Genomic DNA, 18,446 nt, shown 5'->3' on the forward strand with positions numbered 1-18,446 from the left:
AGAGGAGAGTTGTTTTCTTGGAGTTTTGTGTGACTTCAGAATTGTCTCAGAGGCAGTGGAAGCATGGTCATTGACTATTTCTAAGGCTGAAATAGATTGGAATTTGTTAAGCATGGGAATCAAAGATTATTGGGAGTAGATGGAATGTGAAATTTGAAACACAAACAACCATGATTGCAGTAAATAGCACAGCAGGATCAAGGGGATGATTGGTCTACTTCTGCTCCTAATTCATATGTTTACACATTTTTCAATTTGATCATGGAATACAGTCACCATTTGGCATCACATTTATTGCCCATCATTAACTGCCCTGAAAAAGGAGATGGCAAGTTGCCTTTTTGAAACATCCCAGTCCTTTGGATCTAGACATACTCTTAATGCTGTTAGGATAATTTCCAGAATATTGACCCAGTTACAGTGAGGGAATAGCAATATGATTCCATGTCAGCATGGTGTATGGTTTGGGAAGAAACTTACAATCACACCATCCCTATAGTGCAGAAACAGGCCACACCGATTCTCTAAGGAGCATCCCACCCAGACTGACCTCCCTACTCTATCCTGGCAGCCCTGCATTTCCCATGACTAATCCACCTAACCTATACATACCTGGACACTATGGGCAATTTAGCATGAGTGTTCCACCTAACCTGCACATCTTTGGATTATGGTTAGAAATCAGAGCATGCAGAGGAACCCCACACAGACACTGGGAGAATATGCAAACTCCCCACAGTCACCTGAGGCTGGAATCAAACTTGGGTCCCAGGTGCTGTGAGGCAGCAGTGCTAACCACTGAGCCACCATACAAATGGTGGGATTTCCATGTATTTGCTGCTCTTGTTCTTCTAGATGATAAAGGTCACAGTTTGGGAAGTGCTATGGAAGGAGTCTTGGTGAGTTACGTGATGCATCTGGTGGATGGTACAAACTTCTGTCACTGGAAATTGTGATAGTGATGGTTAGGGTACCAATTGCTTATGAATGCTTTGCCCTGGATAGTTCTAAGCTTGTGTTATTGAAGCTGTATTCATCTAAGCAAGTGGTGAACATTCTACCATACTCCTCACTTGTTGCTGGCGGATGGTGGACATGCATTACAGGAACAAGTGATGGGTTGGGGTGATGCTTAGATTCTCTTGTTGAAGATAACCTTTGCCTCACATTTAAGTTACCAGTAATAGACCACATATCACCCCAAATGTGGGTGATTATCCATATCTTGCTGAAAATGGGCACAGACTGCTTCAAAATCTGATTCATTGCAAATGTGGTGCAATCATCAGTGAACATTCCCACCTCTGACTTATGACAGAGGGAAGGTCCAATGATGATGTAGCTGAAGACGTGTGCCTAGGACACTACCCTGAGGAGCTCGGTATCTTGTGGCACAACTGTGGTGTCTCTATCCCTCAGCCAAAAGGCCTGAGTCCAAGTTTCACCTGATCCAAAAGTGTGTAATAACACATCTGAACATATCAATGAGAAAATATTTATCTGCAGTGATGTCCTGGGGCTGACATATCTGAGCTCCAACGACCACAACTTTGAGATAGGTATGACTCCAACTAGCAGGATTTTATCCGAGATTCCCACTGACTCCAATTTTACCAGGACTCCTTGGTGTTAAATACTGCTACAATGTCAAGGACAGCCACATTCACAAGCTGACAAGTTCAGCTTGTGTCCATATTTGAAACAAGACTCCTTTGATGTCCAGCAGATGATTTGCCCTGGCAGAACAACAAACTGTGCCAATAAGCAAGTTATTCCTTTGCAATATAGTTTCTTAGCACTATTTTATGATCTCTTCCATCATTTTGTTGGTCAAAAATAGATCAATACATCAGTAATAGGCTGGATTAGATTTGTCCTATATTTTGTGTAAAGATGTACTCAGGTAATTTTCCACATTGTTGAGTAAATGCCAGTGTTGTAGATATACTGGAACAGCTTATGCTTCAAACTAGTCCTACACTTAGCCAAGTTTGTAGTACTATTGCCAGAATGTTGTCAGGGCTCATAGACTTTGAAGTATCTGATGTCCTTAGCCATTTCTCGATATCATGTCAAATTAATTTGAATGGTTGAAGACTGATATCTGATGCTGGGAACCTCAGGAGATTGGGAAGATGGATCATTCAATCAATTTCTTGCTGAAGATGGATACACATATTTCAACCTGATCTTTCCAAGCACTGCACTCCCTTATCACTAATGATGAGGATATTTGTGTAGCTTCCACCTCTGCCAATGAATCATTTAACTGTTGTCCATCATTCATGACTTGCTGTTGGAGGACTTGAGGTTAGATCTTATCTGTTGGTTGTAGGATTGCTTAGCCATATTAATTACCAACTACTTCTGCTGTTTGGTATGCAAGTAATTCTGTGTTATGGCTTCAACAAGTTAGCCTCTTGTTTTGGGTATGTATGGTGCTGTTTCTCACATACTCTCTAACACTCTTCATTGAATCCTTATCACCAAGTCAGGAGATTCAATGGGAGATATGCCAGGCCATGAGGTTACAAGTTTCAGTTAAATACAATTTTGCTGCTAGGCCACAATTCTGGGCATCCATGAGGCACTGAGTTACTACATCTGTTCAAAATATGATTCATTTAGCACGGTGGTTATGGCACATGATGGAGGATATTCTCATTGCGAAAACAGGACTTTATATCTACACGGATTGCTGAGTTGTTACTGCTACTGTTATGGACAGAAGCATTTGCAGCACATAGATTGGCAAAGACTAGATCAAGTAGAATTTTGCCTATTGCTCTTATCTTATTGCTTTAGTTTGCTTCAACTGTGTTTCAGTCAGTTGTATTGTTGCATCCAAGTTAGATGTAGGTGAATTAAGTCATAATGCATGAACCAGAGCACAAACCCTTGGCTGATATTTCACTCGTGGGACTGATGGAGTGCTGCATTGTTGAAGGTACCATCTTTCAGCTATCATTTTGTCATTTGCAGGACTTTGCTGTATGCTAAGCTGACGGTCATATTTTCTGCAGCACAACAAATCTTACACTTCAAAGCACTTTGAGATGTATGAACAACTCAAAAAATCCATTAGGGTGACCAAGTTAAAGAGAAATTACAGTCAGTTTAAACGATGTGATTTACAGCAAAGACAATTTGGCGAAAACTACCTTTTGCAGTCTGACACACAGCACCATCAGTGGACAACTCTGAAGTTCAATATTTTATCATAGAATCCCTACGGTGCGGAAACAGGTCATTTGGCCCAACAAATCTACACCAACCCTCCGAATAGTATACTACCCAGACCCATTCCCCTACCCTATTACTCTATATTTACTCCAACTAATGCACCTAATCTGCACATCTTTGGGCTGTGGCAGGAAACTGGAGCGCCCGGAGGAAACCCTCTCAGACATGGGGAAAATGTACAAATTCCACACAGGCAGTTGCCAGAGGCTAGAATCAAACCCAGGTCCCTGGCACTGAGAGGCAGCAGTGCTAACCACTGATGGAAACATTTATCATAGAAACTGAAATGTTCTACAAAATAGCCTATGATTAATAAGGCTGATTTTTTAAAATGAAAGTTTTATTCAGATTTTAAATGTTTAACAGGTTATTGATCTATTACAAAGATACATAATAGATGATTATAAAATGCAATAAATCTACAGGCAGAAATTATTTAACAAGAATATAGAATCTAAAATGTTGATCAATAACAACTGAAAAAAAAGAGAAATGTCAAAGAAAAGGACAAAAAGATGAAACAGCAGCTAAACCTTCTCAGGAAAAATATCCCCATAGAAATATGCATTTTTGGTGGTGGTGGCATGCCTAAGAATTGGCTGTTAAGCACAGAGATGCCAGTTTTCATAAGGAGATCAAAGTGTATCAACATTTCAAATCACTAGTGTCAATCAAACCATGACCAGACATTTCTGAATAAGCTTGGAAAATTCAGCACACAAAAAGAAGTTGCCACAGTCAACCAAAAACAGAGATTACTGGAGAAATTAGAGATCTGGCAGCATCTGTGAAAAGAAAACAGTTAATATTTTGAGGATAGTGACACTTCTTTTGAACTGTTTTGAAGAAGGGTGTCTGGACTCGAAACGTCAACTCCCTTTTCTGTCCACAAATGCTGCCAGGCTTCCTGAGTTTCTACAGCAATTTAAATTTTTGTTTGTTTCAGATCTCCATCATCTGCAGTTCTTGGTTTCATTTTTGCCTTAGTCATAGTTAGTTTGATAGCTGACAACTTATGCCACTCACATTTCACACTAATTTGAGTCTTAAAAACACAAAAGGAACAAATTTTGCTTAGTCAGTAAAGTGTGGACTTCACCATAACCTATTACCTTAAAACAAAGTAGTTCGCCACAGGTAACGAAGAACAACAGGCATCTCTCTCCATACAGGGAGAGAAGGACAAACAGACAGACAATTGGTTTAAGATAGCTTGAGGCACACCACTGTTCGAGGATTGGGCATGATGATGAAATGGAGTCGCATGAACTATCACAGCTGGTACAGGGAGGAAGTCAATATTACTGACATCATTCTGCAACACTCTCTAGCCATATTGTCAGCTGAATTAACCAACCCCCAAATCTTGTTATAATTTCACAGGAAGTGAGAACCACATCAAAAAATGACTCTAGATCAAGGTGTGCCAGTAAATCAGCCTTAAACAATTGTATGCAAGTCTAAGGAGGCCTAAGGGTTTGAATTGAAATAGTTTCCCCGATTCCTCTTTCGCTCAGGTTGAACTGCACATTTTTTGCAAAACCTTGCCTATTTCCAGGTTCCATTCTCCAGGCAACAGAACAGCCTTTTAATTTATTTTCAGTTTTTTTTAAGACATATCACCTTCAATCAGGAGGGGTAAAAGCAACTGGTGCATGCATTAAATAACTGGCATAAAATGTGCTATGACCAAACTACCCAATATTACAACTTGAACTTTTCCTAAAAGCAATATAATCCAGGACAGCAGATAGCCAAAATTGCCAGCTTCGCAAACCAACTGTGAATTGTATAGGCACTGAGTTGGCGATTGAAAAGCATCTTGGGCATAAGCAGAATTCTTCAACTTGCAATCAGAGATTGAGTAAAAGGTAATGAAAAATTTGCTCCAAAGCCAGTTCCTAAGGTTTTTATGGTTGACAACCTTCATAATGGCAACTGAAAGCATTTAGTGGCCAGTGAGGACACAAGCTGCAGTTATTTGAAATGTGTATTTGAATTTAATGATTGAGCTGAGCTAGTTGAAAGCAACATTTGATACAGATAATCTAAACGACCAGCCTTTTCACTGACTACAACTTTGAGATGTCATGTAGTGGTTGTTTGTATAAAAACAGTTTTTAAAACTATACCTCTGTCTGATTTAGATTTGATTTATTAAACTCCTAGACTTCAACAGTCTTTGAAATTGAGTTTTACATATAATTGATATCAAGCACATGTCTGATAATGCAGTGATACTTAAGCTAGGCTCAATTCTACAAATGCCTAATCTAACTGGAGTTTGAGAATTCTGCGATTTACAGCTAACCTCAGATTTGTACTCCCAAACAAGTGTGAAGGTCAATAGTTCACAACATTTATATTTGTATTATTTAAATTGTTCAAGCGTTTTGTTAGATTAAGAAAGTGTCAGATAAAGGTTAAACAATGAAAAAGACAAACATTTTGCATAATTTATGATCATTTTACATCACAAAGCTATATACAAGTATCACTTTCCAATACAAAGAATACTTAATTAAATATTATTTTATAGTGCAAATTTCATTTTTAAAAAACACCAAATTTAAATGTTTACTGTTAGTGCGAATATTTGTTAATTCATCATCGAATAAATTCATTATCAAGAGTGATGTGATTTCCAGGAACCAGAAGATGACCTGTACAAACGATACAATTGTGAGAAAATGTTTTATAAAATTGACTACAAAATGTTAAATCTCAAAATGTTTGAACAGTTTCAGAAAATTATATAGTCACAATTTTAAAAAGAAAAAAATCTCCAATTCTAACCAGCTTTTTAAAAAAATATTCTACATAAAACTTAAGTTAGGCAACTTTTAAATCAAAGAGTGATGATTTAGACCACCTGCCTACATATGCCATGACTCAGTTGCAAATATTCTCACCTTGGAGTCAGAGGATTGCAGATTCAAGTCCAACTCCACAGGCTTAAGCATAAACTTCATTCTGAAAAGCTAATACAGTTACTAAAGAGCTACTGCACTACAAAAAGGTATCATCTTTCAGATCAGGTGTTAAACAAAGGCTCCATATATGTTCTCAAGTAGATTTAAAGGATCTCATGGCACTATTACAAAGATGAGTTTGCCTTGCATCTGGACAACCCTCAATCAGTATCATTAAAACAGATCATATGGTTATTATCACATTGCTACTTGTAGTGCTTTGCAGTGTGCAAATTGGACCATTTCCTACATTATAACATTGCATAAAGTACTTAATTGATTGTACATAAAGCCCTTTTGAACATCCAAGAGTTGTGTAACACGTTACAACTAGTCAAACTTTTTCAATGTTAGTCCATGTTAACTTGATAGACAATATACTTATTACAGCCATCATTTTCAATATACATTTCACATAATTTTTAATATTCAATCGACAAAGTCAACAACTCTTTGTTAAATACTAAAGAACTGAAGATTTTAATTCAAAAACAATAATGGAAAAATAGTCGTATCAATCACTAAGTTTATTTTAACATTTAAGCTCAATATGGCAGTTATTTACAATTTCTTGGATGTTGATAACAAACAACAGATTTCTCGACAATCTCAAATGACAAAACTCACTTTTGAGTCCCGACTATTGCATGTTATAGTTTTATTTTAAGATTAGATTCTCTGTAGTGTGGAAACAGGCCCTTCGGCCCAACCAGTCCACGCTGACCCTCCAAAGAGTAACCCACCCAGACCCATTTCCCTCTGACTAATGCACCTAGCACCATGGGCAATTTAGCATGGCCAATTCACCTGACCTGTACATCTTTGGACTGTGGGAGGAAACCGGAGCACCCGGAGGAAACCCACGCAGACACAGGGAGAATGTGCAAACTCCACACTGACAGTCACCCGAGGCTGGAATCGAACCTGGGTCTCTGGTGCTATGAGGCAGCAGTGTTAACCACTGAGCCACCCACAAAACAATTTTGGGAAACAATTTTCCAAGCCCAACTTCTACCCAGAATACTGGCTTACACATCTTAGATTGAAAGATCTTTGGAAAGCAGAAGATATCATCTTTAGTCCATCTCATACATGTCTCCAAAAGAGAATGAACTTGGAATTTTTATGATACCTTTCACACTATGTCACCTATTAAGAGGAGGTTCTTGTATACAGATTACCAGGAGATGATCTAATGCAAGAGCTCATAAAATAGAGTATTACTTACCCTGGATAAGGGGGTGGAGGTGCATCATATTGTCCAGTTGCCACAAGAGCCTGTTCATAGGAAGGTAGAGCTGACTCTGGATCGGTTGTAAACGGCACAGGATTCATGCAGGTTTCCTCAATCCGCCTGATAAAACAAGGCAATTAATAAGCCCGCATAAGCAAACATAGTGGACTATTTTCTATAGGAATGGCGCAGTCACTGGATATAGAAATGTTCAATTTCAAACAAAAGCTCAGGTTGTAAAATACAGTAAAGACAAGTAGTACAGAAATGAAAATTGATTAACAGAAGGTGAAAAATAATTAAAATCTGTCCACAGTGCTTGGCTAACCAGGCACACTTAAGGAGATGTGACTCATGAAAGTCCACATTTATATTATTTCTAGCCAAGTTGCCACAGCAAGTCAGAATTTCTCTTATATACAAGAAAAAATAAACAGTAAAAAAGTGCTAAAGGTGCAATATATGTACAAGTTTCAACATTCATGAAAATAGTAAGCATTAGTGGGCTATATATACTACACCAAAGTGATACCAAATAGGTTGGTTTGACTAAGTGTTTTCATCAAAGTTTTCTATTAGCAAAGTATTGGTATTTGCTGCTGACTGTACAAGGCAAACCTAACTGGCACATACAACATTTATACAGCAGAGCCTTATGTCAGAGCAAACAGCAAGATGTCCATTGCGATGTCATTATCGATTGTAGCTTTGTCAGCAATCAGAATAATCCCCGAGGTCAGTCTTATGCTGATATTCAAACTTATACAGTTTTAGAAAAGATTTGAAATAGTTCTTTTCTTGTACATAAATAAATCCATACAAGTTGTGGCTTCTCCTCCAAAACGTTTAGATTTTAGCTCAAGTCAAATTGTTGGAACTTTGTTGTTGCTATTGTGCTGATCAATAGAAGCAAACATGTCAGCATCCACCACTATGGAGGATGGAAGTACAAGCCATTATTGCAAAATACACTGTGCATAATATACTGCACAAAATTATAGAAATTGCTCAGAGTAAATCTGATTTGATGAAAGTCACAATTGTTGAGCTGAGTTTAAGAGATATTTTTAAGAAGTGTGAAAATCAGATGTTGTTTTCAAACTGAGCAATTTGTAACATAACTTCAGGTCAACTGAGAGATGGAGCTGATAATTAGGTTCAAAGCCACTTTGATACACATAACAAGAACAAGATATCATCCCCACAAAATTTATTACCTACACAAGTTACTTAGGGGAGATTATACTCAGCCATGTTGGAAATAATCATTTATCAAGCAGGGTCAAAATATTTTACTTGCTGCTCACCATGACTAAATCAAAACTCTGCAGGCCTATAATCTGGATCTGCAATAGGAATCCCTGCAACAAGATAATTGCACCCTTTCATGATCTCTGTTTCCTGTGGTTTTCTTGTCACAGAATTCAACAATGGCAAACAATCTCACTTTAGGTTGTTTGTCAAGCTGTCTGTAACCACTTGAGGTTAAAAGTTAACATGCTCCCGATAGGTAAAAGCTAATTTCCTTAGGTTACAACTTTCAATTTCAGTGATAACTTACATCGAGCCTTATTTTCCCAGCCCCTTCTTCTATCATATGACTAAATAGCTTACTTGAAGGTTTTGATAAGGGTTGAAGGATGAACCCTATCTGAAAACTGGAAGTATAACAGACTTGAAGACCTAAGAGATTAAGGCATAGGAGCTGAAGTAGGCCATTTAGAACATTGAATGGCAGAGCAGACTCAATGAGATCCTGATTGACCTAGTGATCCTCAACTTCACTTTCCTGCCTTTTACCCATAAACCTGACAATACTGGTTAAAAGGTCGGTCTATCTCAACCTTAATTATAGTCATTTCTTCTTTAGCACGTTATTTGCATTCCTGTGCGTCCCTGCACTATACAAGAATTGCACAATACAAATAACAAAGCGTTGACGATGCAATTGCGCTAAAGCCAACATGCGTTTTAAAATTTCACACTTTAGAAACAGCATCCCTATTCGTCAATTGTGTTACAACAAATTCGCATTGATGAAACACGCATTATAGCAGAACGACCTGTACTTTATAACCTAGCCTCTACAAATCTCTGTGGTAAAGATTTGAATTTATACAGGTATTTTCACAATCAATTGATGTCACAAAGTACTTCACAGCCAATGAGGTACAAACGTAATCACTAATTTAAAAAAAAATCATCCAGAGAATGTAGACATGGGCAGGGCCAACAATTATTGTTCATCCTTACTTCTGAGGGGGATGGCTCATAGCCTTAATATTACAGCTTACAACAGTGCTGCAATGTGTAAAACAGCCTCCCTTTGTGCTGTAGCCATTCTATTAGAAAGTGCTTTTTCACACAAATAATAATGTAAATCAACCCCAGTAGGTTGCACATGCTAGTAGACAACTGTTCTTTGCCTCATTGGGATATGTTTGTCATGAGTCATGAGCTACTTTCTCAAACACCTGGCATTGTTCATAAACTGTCTTCTTTGCTGAATTCCTTTCCCAGCCAATTCTGCCTTCACCCCTTTATAATTACTCTTATAAAAGTTTAGCACAGTTGTTTCAGATTCAAGTTCCTCACACTCAAACTGAATGTTTTGGTAACTATTTCCTCGGGGATATTTTAATCTGAAACAATTTATTAAACCTGTTTCATTACACATTCCCAGATCCAAATAGTCTGATCCCTGGATCAATATACACATACTGTTCTCAGAAACTATCCCAAATACACTATGAATTCTTAATTTCCATTCCTATCAATTTATATTTCCAGTCTACAAAAATTAAAAGTTACCTATAATTAATACGTTGTCTTTCTTTTTTACCTGCCTTCTGTTCCCCGATTCTATATCTGCCCTACAATATAGCTTCTGTCAGAATCATAAAATCACAAATCCCTATAGCATGGAAACAGGCACTTCGGTCCAACAAGTCCACATCGTCCCTCTCAAGAGTAACCCACTCAGACCCATTCCCCTACCTTCTATTTACCCCTAACTAATGCACCTAATCTACACATCCCTGAACACGATGGGCAATTTAGCATGGGCAATTCACCTAACCTGCACATCTTTGGATTGTGGGAAGAAGCCAGAGAACCTGGGGGGAAGCCCACACAGACACAGGGAGAATGTCAGTGTGGGGTTTGCACAGTCGCCAGAGGTTAGAATCGAACCTGAATCCCTGGCGCTGTGAGGCAACAGTGCTAACCACTGAGCCACCTGGTCCTGTCAACTACTCCCATCAGTGTCTCTTTCCCTTTATTACTTTCATCCACATAGATTCTACATCTTCTGATCGATGATCATTTTTCTATTGCATTAATTCCATTCTATATTAAAATGCCACCCTGCCACATTTTCCTTCTCTCCGTCTTCTCGAAAAGGCACATACCGTTGTATGTTTACATCCAAGCTTTGATGTCCTTGTAATGGCTGTAAGATCATAGCCACTCACCTTTATTCATGCCATAAATTCTGTAAGTATATTAAGGGAAAAAGAGTAACTGGGGAGAGAATAGGGCTTAAAGATCAATGTGGCTGTCTATGTATTGAACCACAGGAAATGGATAGGATACTAAATGACTTTCATATCAGTATTTACTGTGGAGAAGTACAAGGAAATGAGGGAACTTGGGGAAATAAAGTGATTTCTTGAAAATAGTTCATATTACAGAAGAGGAGGTGCCAGGATCAGATCAGGTTTTCCCAGAACTTTATGGGAAGCTGGCAAGAGAATGCTGGGCCCTTTGCTGAGATATCAATGACAGCTGGGGGGAGGTGCGATAAGACTGGAGGTTGACAAGACTGGAGGTTGACTACTGTGGTGCCATTATTTAAGAAACACGACAAAGAAAGCCAGGGAACTACAGACCAGTGAGTAAGCTGTTGAATGGGATTCTGAGGGACAGGATCTATATGCATTTGGAGAGACAAGGACTGACTAGAGATAGTTAACATGGCTTTGTGCATGGGAAATCATGTCTCACTAACTTGATTGAGGTTTTTGAAGAGGTAACAAAGAAGACTGATGATGGCAATGCGGTAAGACATTGTCTATATCGACTTCAGCAAAGCATTCAACAAGGCTGCGTATGGCGGACGGGTTAGTAAGGTTATATCACAGAAGGAACTAGCCAATTAGACAAGGTAGGAGACAGAGAGTTGTTTATCAGACTGAAGGTATGTCACCAGCAGTGTGCCACAAGGATTGGTCCACTGCTTTTCATCATTTATATAATAAATGATTTGGATGTGAATATAGGAAGCATGATTAGTAAGTTTGCAGATGACAGCAAATCGGTGGTGTAGTGGACAGTGAAGATTATCATCACAGAGTACACTGGGACCTTGATCTGATGGACCAATGGACTGTGGAGCGGCAGATGGAGTTTATTTTAGATAAATGTGTGGTGTTGCATTTTGTTGTAAACCAGGGCAGGACTTACACACTTAATGGTGGGTCCCTGGGGAATGTTGTAAAACTAAGAGACATGGGGGTGGAGGTGCATAGTTCCTTGAAAGTGGAGTCCCAGATAGCTAGGGTGGTGAATAAGACATTTGGCATGCTTGCCTTCATTGGTCAGAACATTGAGTATAGCAGGAGAAAGTGAGGACTGCAGATGCTGGAGATCAGAGCTGAAAAGGTGTTGCTGGAAAAGCGCAGCAGGTCAGGCAGCATCCAGGGAACAGGAGAATCGACGTTTCGGGCATAAGCCCTTCTTCAGGAAAGAAGGGCTTATGCCCGAAATGTCGATTCTCCTGTTCCCTGGATGCTGCCTGACTTGCTGCGCTTTTCCAGCAACACATCTTCAGCATTGAGTATAGCAGTCAGGACATAATGTTGTAGTGTACAGGACATTGGTTGGGCCACTTTTAGAACACTGCTTCTAATTCTGGTCACTCTTCTTATAGGGAGGATGTTGTTAAACTTGAGAGGATGCAGAAAAGATTTATAAAGGATGTTGCTGGGACTGTAGGGTTTGAGTTATAGGGAAAGGCCAAAAAGGCTAGTTTTTGTTTTCTCCTCCTTGCATTAGAAGCTCAAGGACATGGATAGGATGAGTAGCCAAGGTCTTTTTATTAGGTTTGGGGGGTGTGAGGTGGGGGGGGAAGAGAACAGAGTCCAAATCTAGAGGGCATAGGTTTAAGGAGAGATCCTCAGATGATGCCTGACCTGCTGTGTTTTTCCAGTGACTCTCCAGCATTTGCAGTCCTCACTTTCTCCTAGTTATAGGGATATGGGCCAAATGCTGGAAAAATGGGACTAGGTCAGAATGGGATGTCTGGTCAGTGTGGACGGGTTGGACCTAAGGGTCTGTTTCATTGCTGTACTACTATATTAATTCATTTAGTTTGTTCAGAATTCTATGTACATTTAAGAAAGCTGTTAATTTTTGACCTCTTTTTAAAAAAACATTTGTACATGTTCTATCTTTTCCTGTCCTACTCTATTATCACCTAAACAGCTGCCCTGCAATGCCACCATATCCTTTTGCTTTGTAAACCTACACATTCTCTAATTAGTTTAATGCCCTTGCGAGAGTGCTAATTATTCAATTTACCAACACATTGGTCCCAGTATAGTTCAAGTGAAGCCTAATCCACCAAAACTACTCCCTTCTACCCCTGTCGTAGTACTAGTGCCCCAAAAACTGAAACCCATTCCATTCACCAACCACACGATGTATACAATCTATCCAATGCCAGTTTGCAGTTTGTTAGTGATTCATGTCCTGTTGATGTCTCACCCCCTCCCACCCCCCCCAGCAACTTCCCAAACATCCAATGTCTGTTATGATGATCTGGAACATGCTACTTCAAGGGACAGTGGAAACAAACTGAAAAGTAACTTCCTATGGCTAATCCACCTAACCTGCCCATCTTTGGGCTGTGAGAGGAAACCAGAGCACACAACTGATACCCACACAAACATGGGGAGAACATGCAAACTCCACACAGTGACCTCAGGCTGGAATTGATCCCAGTGCTTGATGCTGAGGCAGTTGTGCTAACAACTTAGCCATCATGCCACCCATACTGCATTCAGTCCTGCCTGTTAGCAAGCAAACTCCAAAACTTAAAAGTTATGAACTATGATTTTATTGCTTGAAAGGTAGATGGAGATGATGCACCACCTAATGGTCAAACGGTGGTATAGTCATGATCCTTAGTGGGTAAAGCGCAAAAAAATTTCTCCTTCCCTTTTCAGGTGCAATCCTCATAAGAACTTATAAGTTAATCTACCTTTTCTTCTTTACTGATGTGGACCATCCTGCTATGGTATTTCTAGAAATTTCTATTTAAAGCTTCAAAAGAACTTTTGAAGTTCTCTACCCGAGATAAATGCAAAGACTCATGACTTTCAGACAGAAGATCCTTCCTCTTTCTTAAATGGGTGACCTCTTATTTCTGAAATCAAACCCCCAGAACTGTGGATTAAAGACAGACTTAGCCACAATTCCTTGATCGAAGCATTAACATTTCAGATTTCACACAAATGTACGGATGGCCTCACTGACTGAAACATTTTAGTTTATTAATGCTCTTACAGTTCTCAGAAACGTACACATATCACAATAGGACAAAGCCAATATGGAATCAAAAACATTTTCATGCTAATTTTTCAAATAGACATTGCACATGTGTATACATAAAGGATAAAGTATATGTAAATGTGTCAAAACCTACCTTGCACTACTTCGATCTTTGTGTCTCCGCTGCTTGCAGTAATACCAGATAAAGAACACCAATAGAATTAAAAATAACACAGTGCCAAAGAACGCAGTCAGAATTGTAGTTATATCAGTTGTAATGCCTGAAAAAGGAGGGGTAAATAAGTAATATTAGCAATATTGAGTTTTATTTCATTTTACGTCCTCTTTTTCACAACAACTACACAAGATTGCCATTATGAGCTATAAGACCTCTCCTCTTGGTATGCTCCAGTGATTAATACAAGTTATGATCCTTTTATTCTTAGACAGAGGTGAAAATGTCAATACTTGGTCCATTAGACCAATGCAGTACTATTTGTTTGCAGATAGCTTGAGGCACTTAAATACAAAACATGAAATATGGGCATTACTGGTAAAGCTGCCAATTATGCTCCAGGTGTCATTGAGCTGTCTTCCTGAATTACTCCTGTCTGTGTGAAGACCATTCTCTTATGATGGTGTTGAATAGGCAGTTCCAAGATTTTGACCAAGAAAGGATTATTGGAGAACTGGGTAGGATAGTGTCCAAAAGCTGATGGTGTATCACATGGACTAATAGCCCTTCCATGCACCTGATGCCCTTGTCTTTCCAAATGTTGCAGGCAGTGTATTTCAGTAGGACTGCCTTATTTGGTTTATTTTTCAGAGTTCAAAAATGTTCTTGCATGTTGTTCAATTCAAATAAAACTAAAAAACGTGTGCCCTCAATCAGGAAGTAGCAAGATAATAGAATTCAAACCGATAGAATCTTACAGCATGGAAACAACTCAACCGTGCTGATCAAACATCCCAATCTGACCTGGTCTCATTTGCCAGCACTTGGCACCATGTCCCTCTAAACCATTCCTATTCATACACCCATCTGGATGCCTTTTAAATGCTGGAATTGCACCCAGCCTCCCTCACTTCCTCTGGCTGCTCATTCCAGATACACACCACCCTCTTGTGAAAAAGTTACCCTTCAGATCCTTTTTAAATTTTTCTTCTCTCACCTTAAACCTATATCCCTAGGAATAAAGACTATTCACCCTATCCATGCACCTCATGATTTAATAAACCTCTATAAGGTCAGCCCCCAGACTCAAAATGTTCCAGAAAAAATGCCCCAGCTCATTCACCCTCTCCCAATAGCTCAAACCCTCCAGTCCCAGCAACATCCTTGTACATCTTTTCTGCATCCTCTCAAGGTTAACATGGGTGACCAAAATTGTACACAGTATTCCAATAGTAGCCTCACCAATGTCCTGGACAGCTACAACATGACGTCCCAGTTATTACACACAATGTTCTAACCAATGAAAGCAAGCGTGCCAAACGCTTCTTCGTATTCAGTCTACCTGTGACTCCAATTTTAAGGAACTATGCACCTGCACCCCTTTAAGTCTCTTTGTTTGGCAACACTCCCCAGGGGCTACCATTTATTCAAGGGAAACTAAATATGGGCAACAATTGATGGCTCTATCAGCGATGCATACATCTATGAATGTTAATTTTTTTTGTTCAAATTCAAACTGTCAGAATACAGATTCAGGTTCTCCTGATGGCTCAAGATATTTAGCCATCATGTAGCAATACACCAAAGAGGCATCAGCTGTGGAACACATTGTGTTAAGTGATGTCAGTCAAGAAGATGATCAATGCCGTACAGTTAGCTTAGCCACTATCCAGTGGATCTTGCGAGAAACAAGAACATCAGGGAAGACTATGGTCAAGCTCATTGATTTTGGCTTATAACACTCACTGCTAAGTTTACCTGAAAAGCCATCAATGAGTCAATTTTTTAAAGACAGGAGGAGAAGAAAAGGATTTGGTAAGAAAGAGCAAAATCATTGCAATGTGTATCTGGCTAATCCTTGTGGTCAATTATACACCATTTTGCCTATCTATACAGTAGGACAAAGTTGAACTTACTTAGCAGAAATGCTTTATGAACATCCTCAAGTATCCCTGAAGACATTAAACATAACTGCTGACTCATGAAAGCCCTTGGACTGTGACTGACCAAATGGAAGTCAGCTCATTTAGGAAGGTACTAAACATATTGGTGGCTTTGTCAAAAATATACAAGAGGTGAAGTTGGCTATCAACCGAAGAGCACAAACCTTCAAACAATCTAGGTACCTCATCCTCGTGCACCACCTGTCCCACGTGTGGCAGAGTTTGCCGATCATATACTGGACTAATCAGCTATTTCTGAACCCATCAAGCCAGTCAAAACAAATTATCTTAATATAGAGGAACTCCCAAAAGAGGGCTTCATTTGAAGTACTTCCTATCATAAAATCACTAACTTAAGTTCAAAATTGATTCAGCTTTTGTTATTCTTTGCCATGGTTCAGCAATCTTCACAAACTTTCACTTTCACATCTCAGTAAAATGTACAACTCACTTGTTTTGATCTCACTGCCAAAGTCTCTGGTAAGTAGGAGTACACCACATGCCTTAAGGAGAGACTTGGCTATTTCTTGAGAGGGGATAGCAGTAAAGCAGAATAGAAGATGGTCAAGTTAACCTTGAGTGATGTCACATATGACTATGGTTCACTAAAATTTACATAATTAATTGCTTCACAAAAGAAAGGAGGCATTTCCCCTGAAACTTCCTGATTTGTTTCTCTGGTTCATAAGATGATAATACAGTATATAGAAATTAGGATCGTAGTAAGATGTTCAGTTCCTGAAGCCCAATCTGCCATTTAGTAAGATAATAGTTCATCTGATGGTGGCCTCAACGCCACATTTCAACCTATCCCAATGATTAACAAGTGACAGAAAGGTTAACAATCTATTAACCTTCTCTTTAAAAATATTCAAATGATGTTCCTCCAAAGACTCAACAAAGGAAAACAACTTTTCTTAATCTTCATCTTAAATGGAAGACTCTCCTATTTTTAAAATGTGTCTGCTGGTTTCCATTTGGGGGAGGTGATGGGTTAGTGATATTACTGGTCAACTATTAATCCAGGTAATGTCTTGCAAACCCAGGTTCAAATCTCGCCACAGTAGATGGGGGTATTTGAATTGCGAATCTAATGATGACCACAAAACCATTGTTGATAGTCAGAAAAACCCATCTGGTTCATTAATGCCCGTTAGGGAAGAAAGCTGCCTTCTTACCCAGTCTGGCTTATCCATAACCCCAGAGCCACAGCAGTGTTGATGACTCTTAACTGCCCTCTGGGTAACTACGGATAGATAATGAATGCTGGCACAGCCTGTGACACCCACATCCTGTGAATGAACAAGAAAAGGGAACAAACATAATTTCAGCCTTCACCCTGTCAAGTCATCTCAGGATTTGACTATCTCAAGAAATTCACGTATTCTTTTAAATGCCAATGCGTGCAGGAATGAACCTCTTCTGAACTGCTTCTAACATGTTTATTTCCTTTCTCTCCAGATGTTTTTCACCCTGTTCAACTGGAATTAAAAAAATGCTTGTGATGTTCCATTCCTCTGGCCATTTTGTTTACCTATGTAATCACTGACTGTACCTGAAGAGTAATTTTGTGATTCACGTACAAGGACATCCACTGTACATCTGAATTCTGAGATGTCTCTCCATTTAGAGAATATGCTGTTTTTCTATTCCTTCTGATGTCAATACAGTAATTGGCAACACTGGGACTACCATAGTGTTAAGGGTTTAGAGGAATTTGTTAAGTGTGTACAAGACAATTTTCTGATTCAGTATGTGGATGGACCCACTAGAGAAGGTGCAAAACCTGACCTACTCTTGGGAAATAAGGCAGGGCAGGTGACTGAAGTGTCAGTGGGGGAGCACTTTGGGGCCTGTGACCATAATTCTATTAGATTTAAAATAATGATGGAAAAGGTTAGACCAGATCTAAAAGTTGAAGTTCTAAATTGGAGAAAGGCCAATTTTGAGTATTAGGCAAGAACATTCAAAAGCTGATTGGGGGCAGATGTTCGCAGGTAAAGGGACGGCTGGAAAATGGAAGCCTTCAGAAATGAGATAACAAGAACCCAGAGAAAGTATATTCCTGTTAGGGTGAAAGGAAAGGCTGGTAGGTGTAGGGAATGCTGGATGACTAAAGAAATTGAGAGGTTGGTTAAGAAAAAGAAGGAAGCATATCAGATATAGACAGGATAGATCGAGTGAATCCTTAGAAGAGTGTAAAGGAAGTAGGAGTATACTTAAAAGGGAAATCAGGAGGGCAAAACGGGGACATGAGATAGCTTTGGCAAATAGAATTAAGGAGAATCCAAACAGTTTTTATAAATACATTAAGGACAAAAGGGTAA

General features: G+C 39.1%; 1 protein-coding gene across 2 annotated transcripts in view; it reads right to left on the reverse strand.

The window, feature by feature from the left end:
* Positions 1 to 3,559: 3,559 nt before the first annotated feature.
* The window catches only part of prrg4 (proline rich Gla (G-carboxyglutamic acid) 4 (transmembrane)), a 41,547-nt gene continuing 26,660 nt past the window's right edge, over positions 3,560 to 18,446 (reverse strand). The window contains exons 5-7 of one of the 2 annotated variants that reach the window (XM_087996351.1): positions 14,156 to 14,184; positions 7,444 to 7,569; positions 3,560 to 5,906 (exon numbers count right to left, since the gene is read on the reverse strand). In XM_087996351.1, coding sequence (XP_087852477.1) covers positions 5,870 to 5,906; positions 7,444 to 7,569; positions 14,156 to 14,184 — 192 coding nt within the window. In that variant the 3' untranslated portion in view covers positions 3,560 to 5,869. Of the gene's footprint in view, positions 5,907 to 7,443; positions 7,570 to 14,155; positions 14,283 to 18,446 lie in introns of both variants that reach the window. The other variant, XM_087996350.1, reaches the window with a different exon arrangement.

Source organism: Chiloscyllium plagiosum, unplaced genomic scaffold, assembly GCF_037043375.1.
Source record: "Chiloscyllium plagiosum isolate Xiang-an unplaced genomic scaffold, Cpla_swu_hap1 HiC_scaffold_18, whole genome shotgun sequence".
NCBI lineage: Eukaryota > Metazoa > Chordata > Chondrichthyes > Orectolobiformes > Hemiscylliidae > Chiloscyllium > Chiloscyllium plagiosum.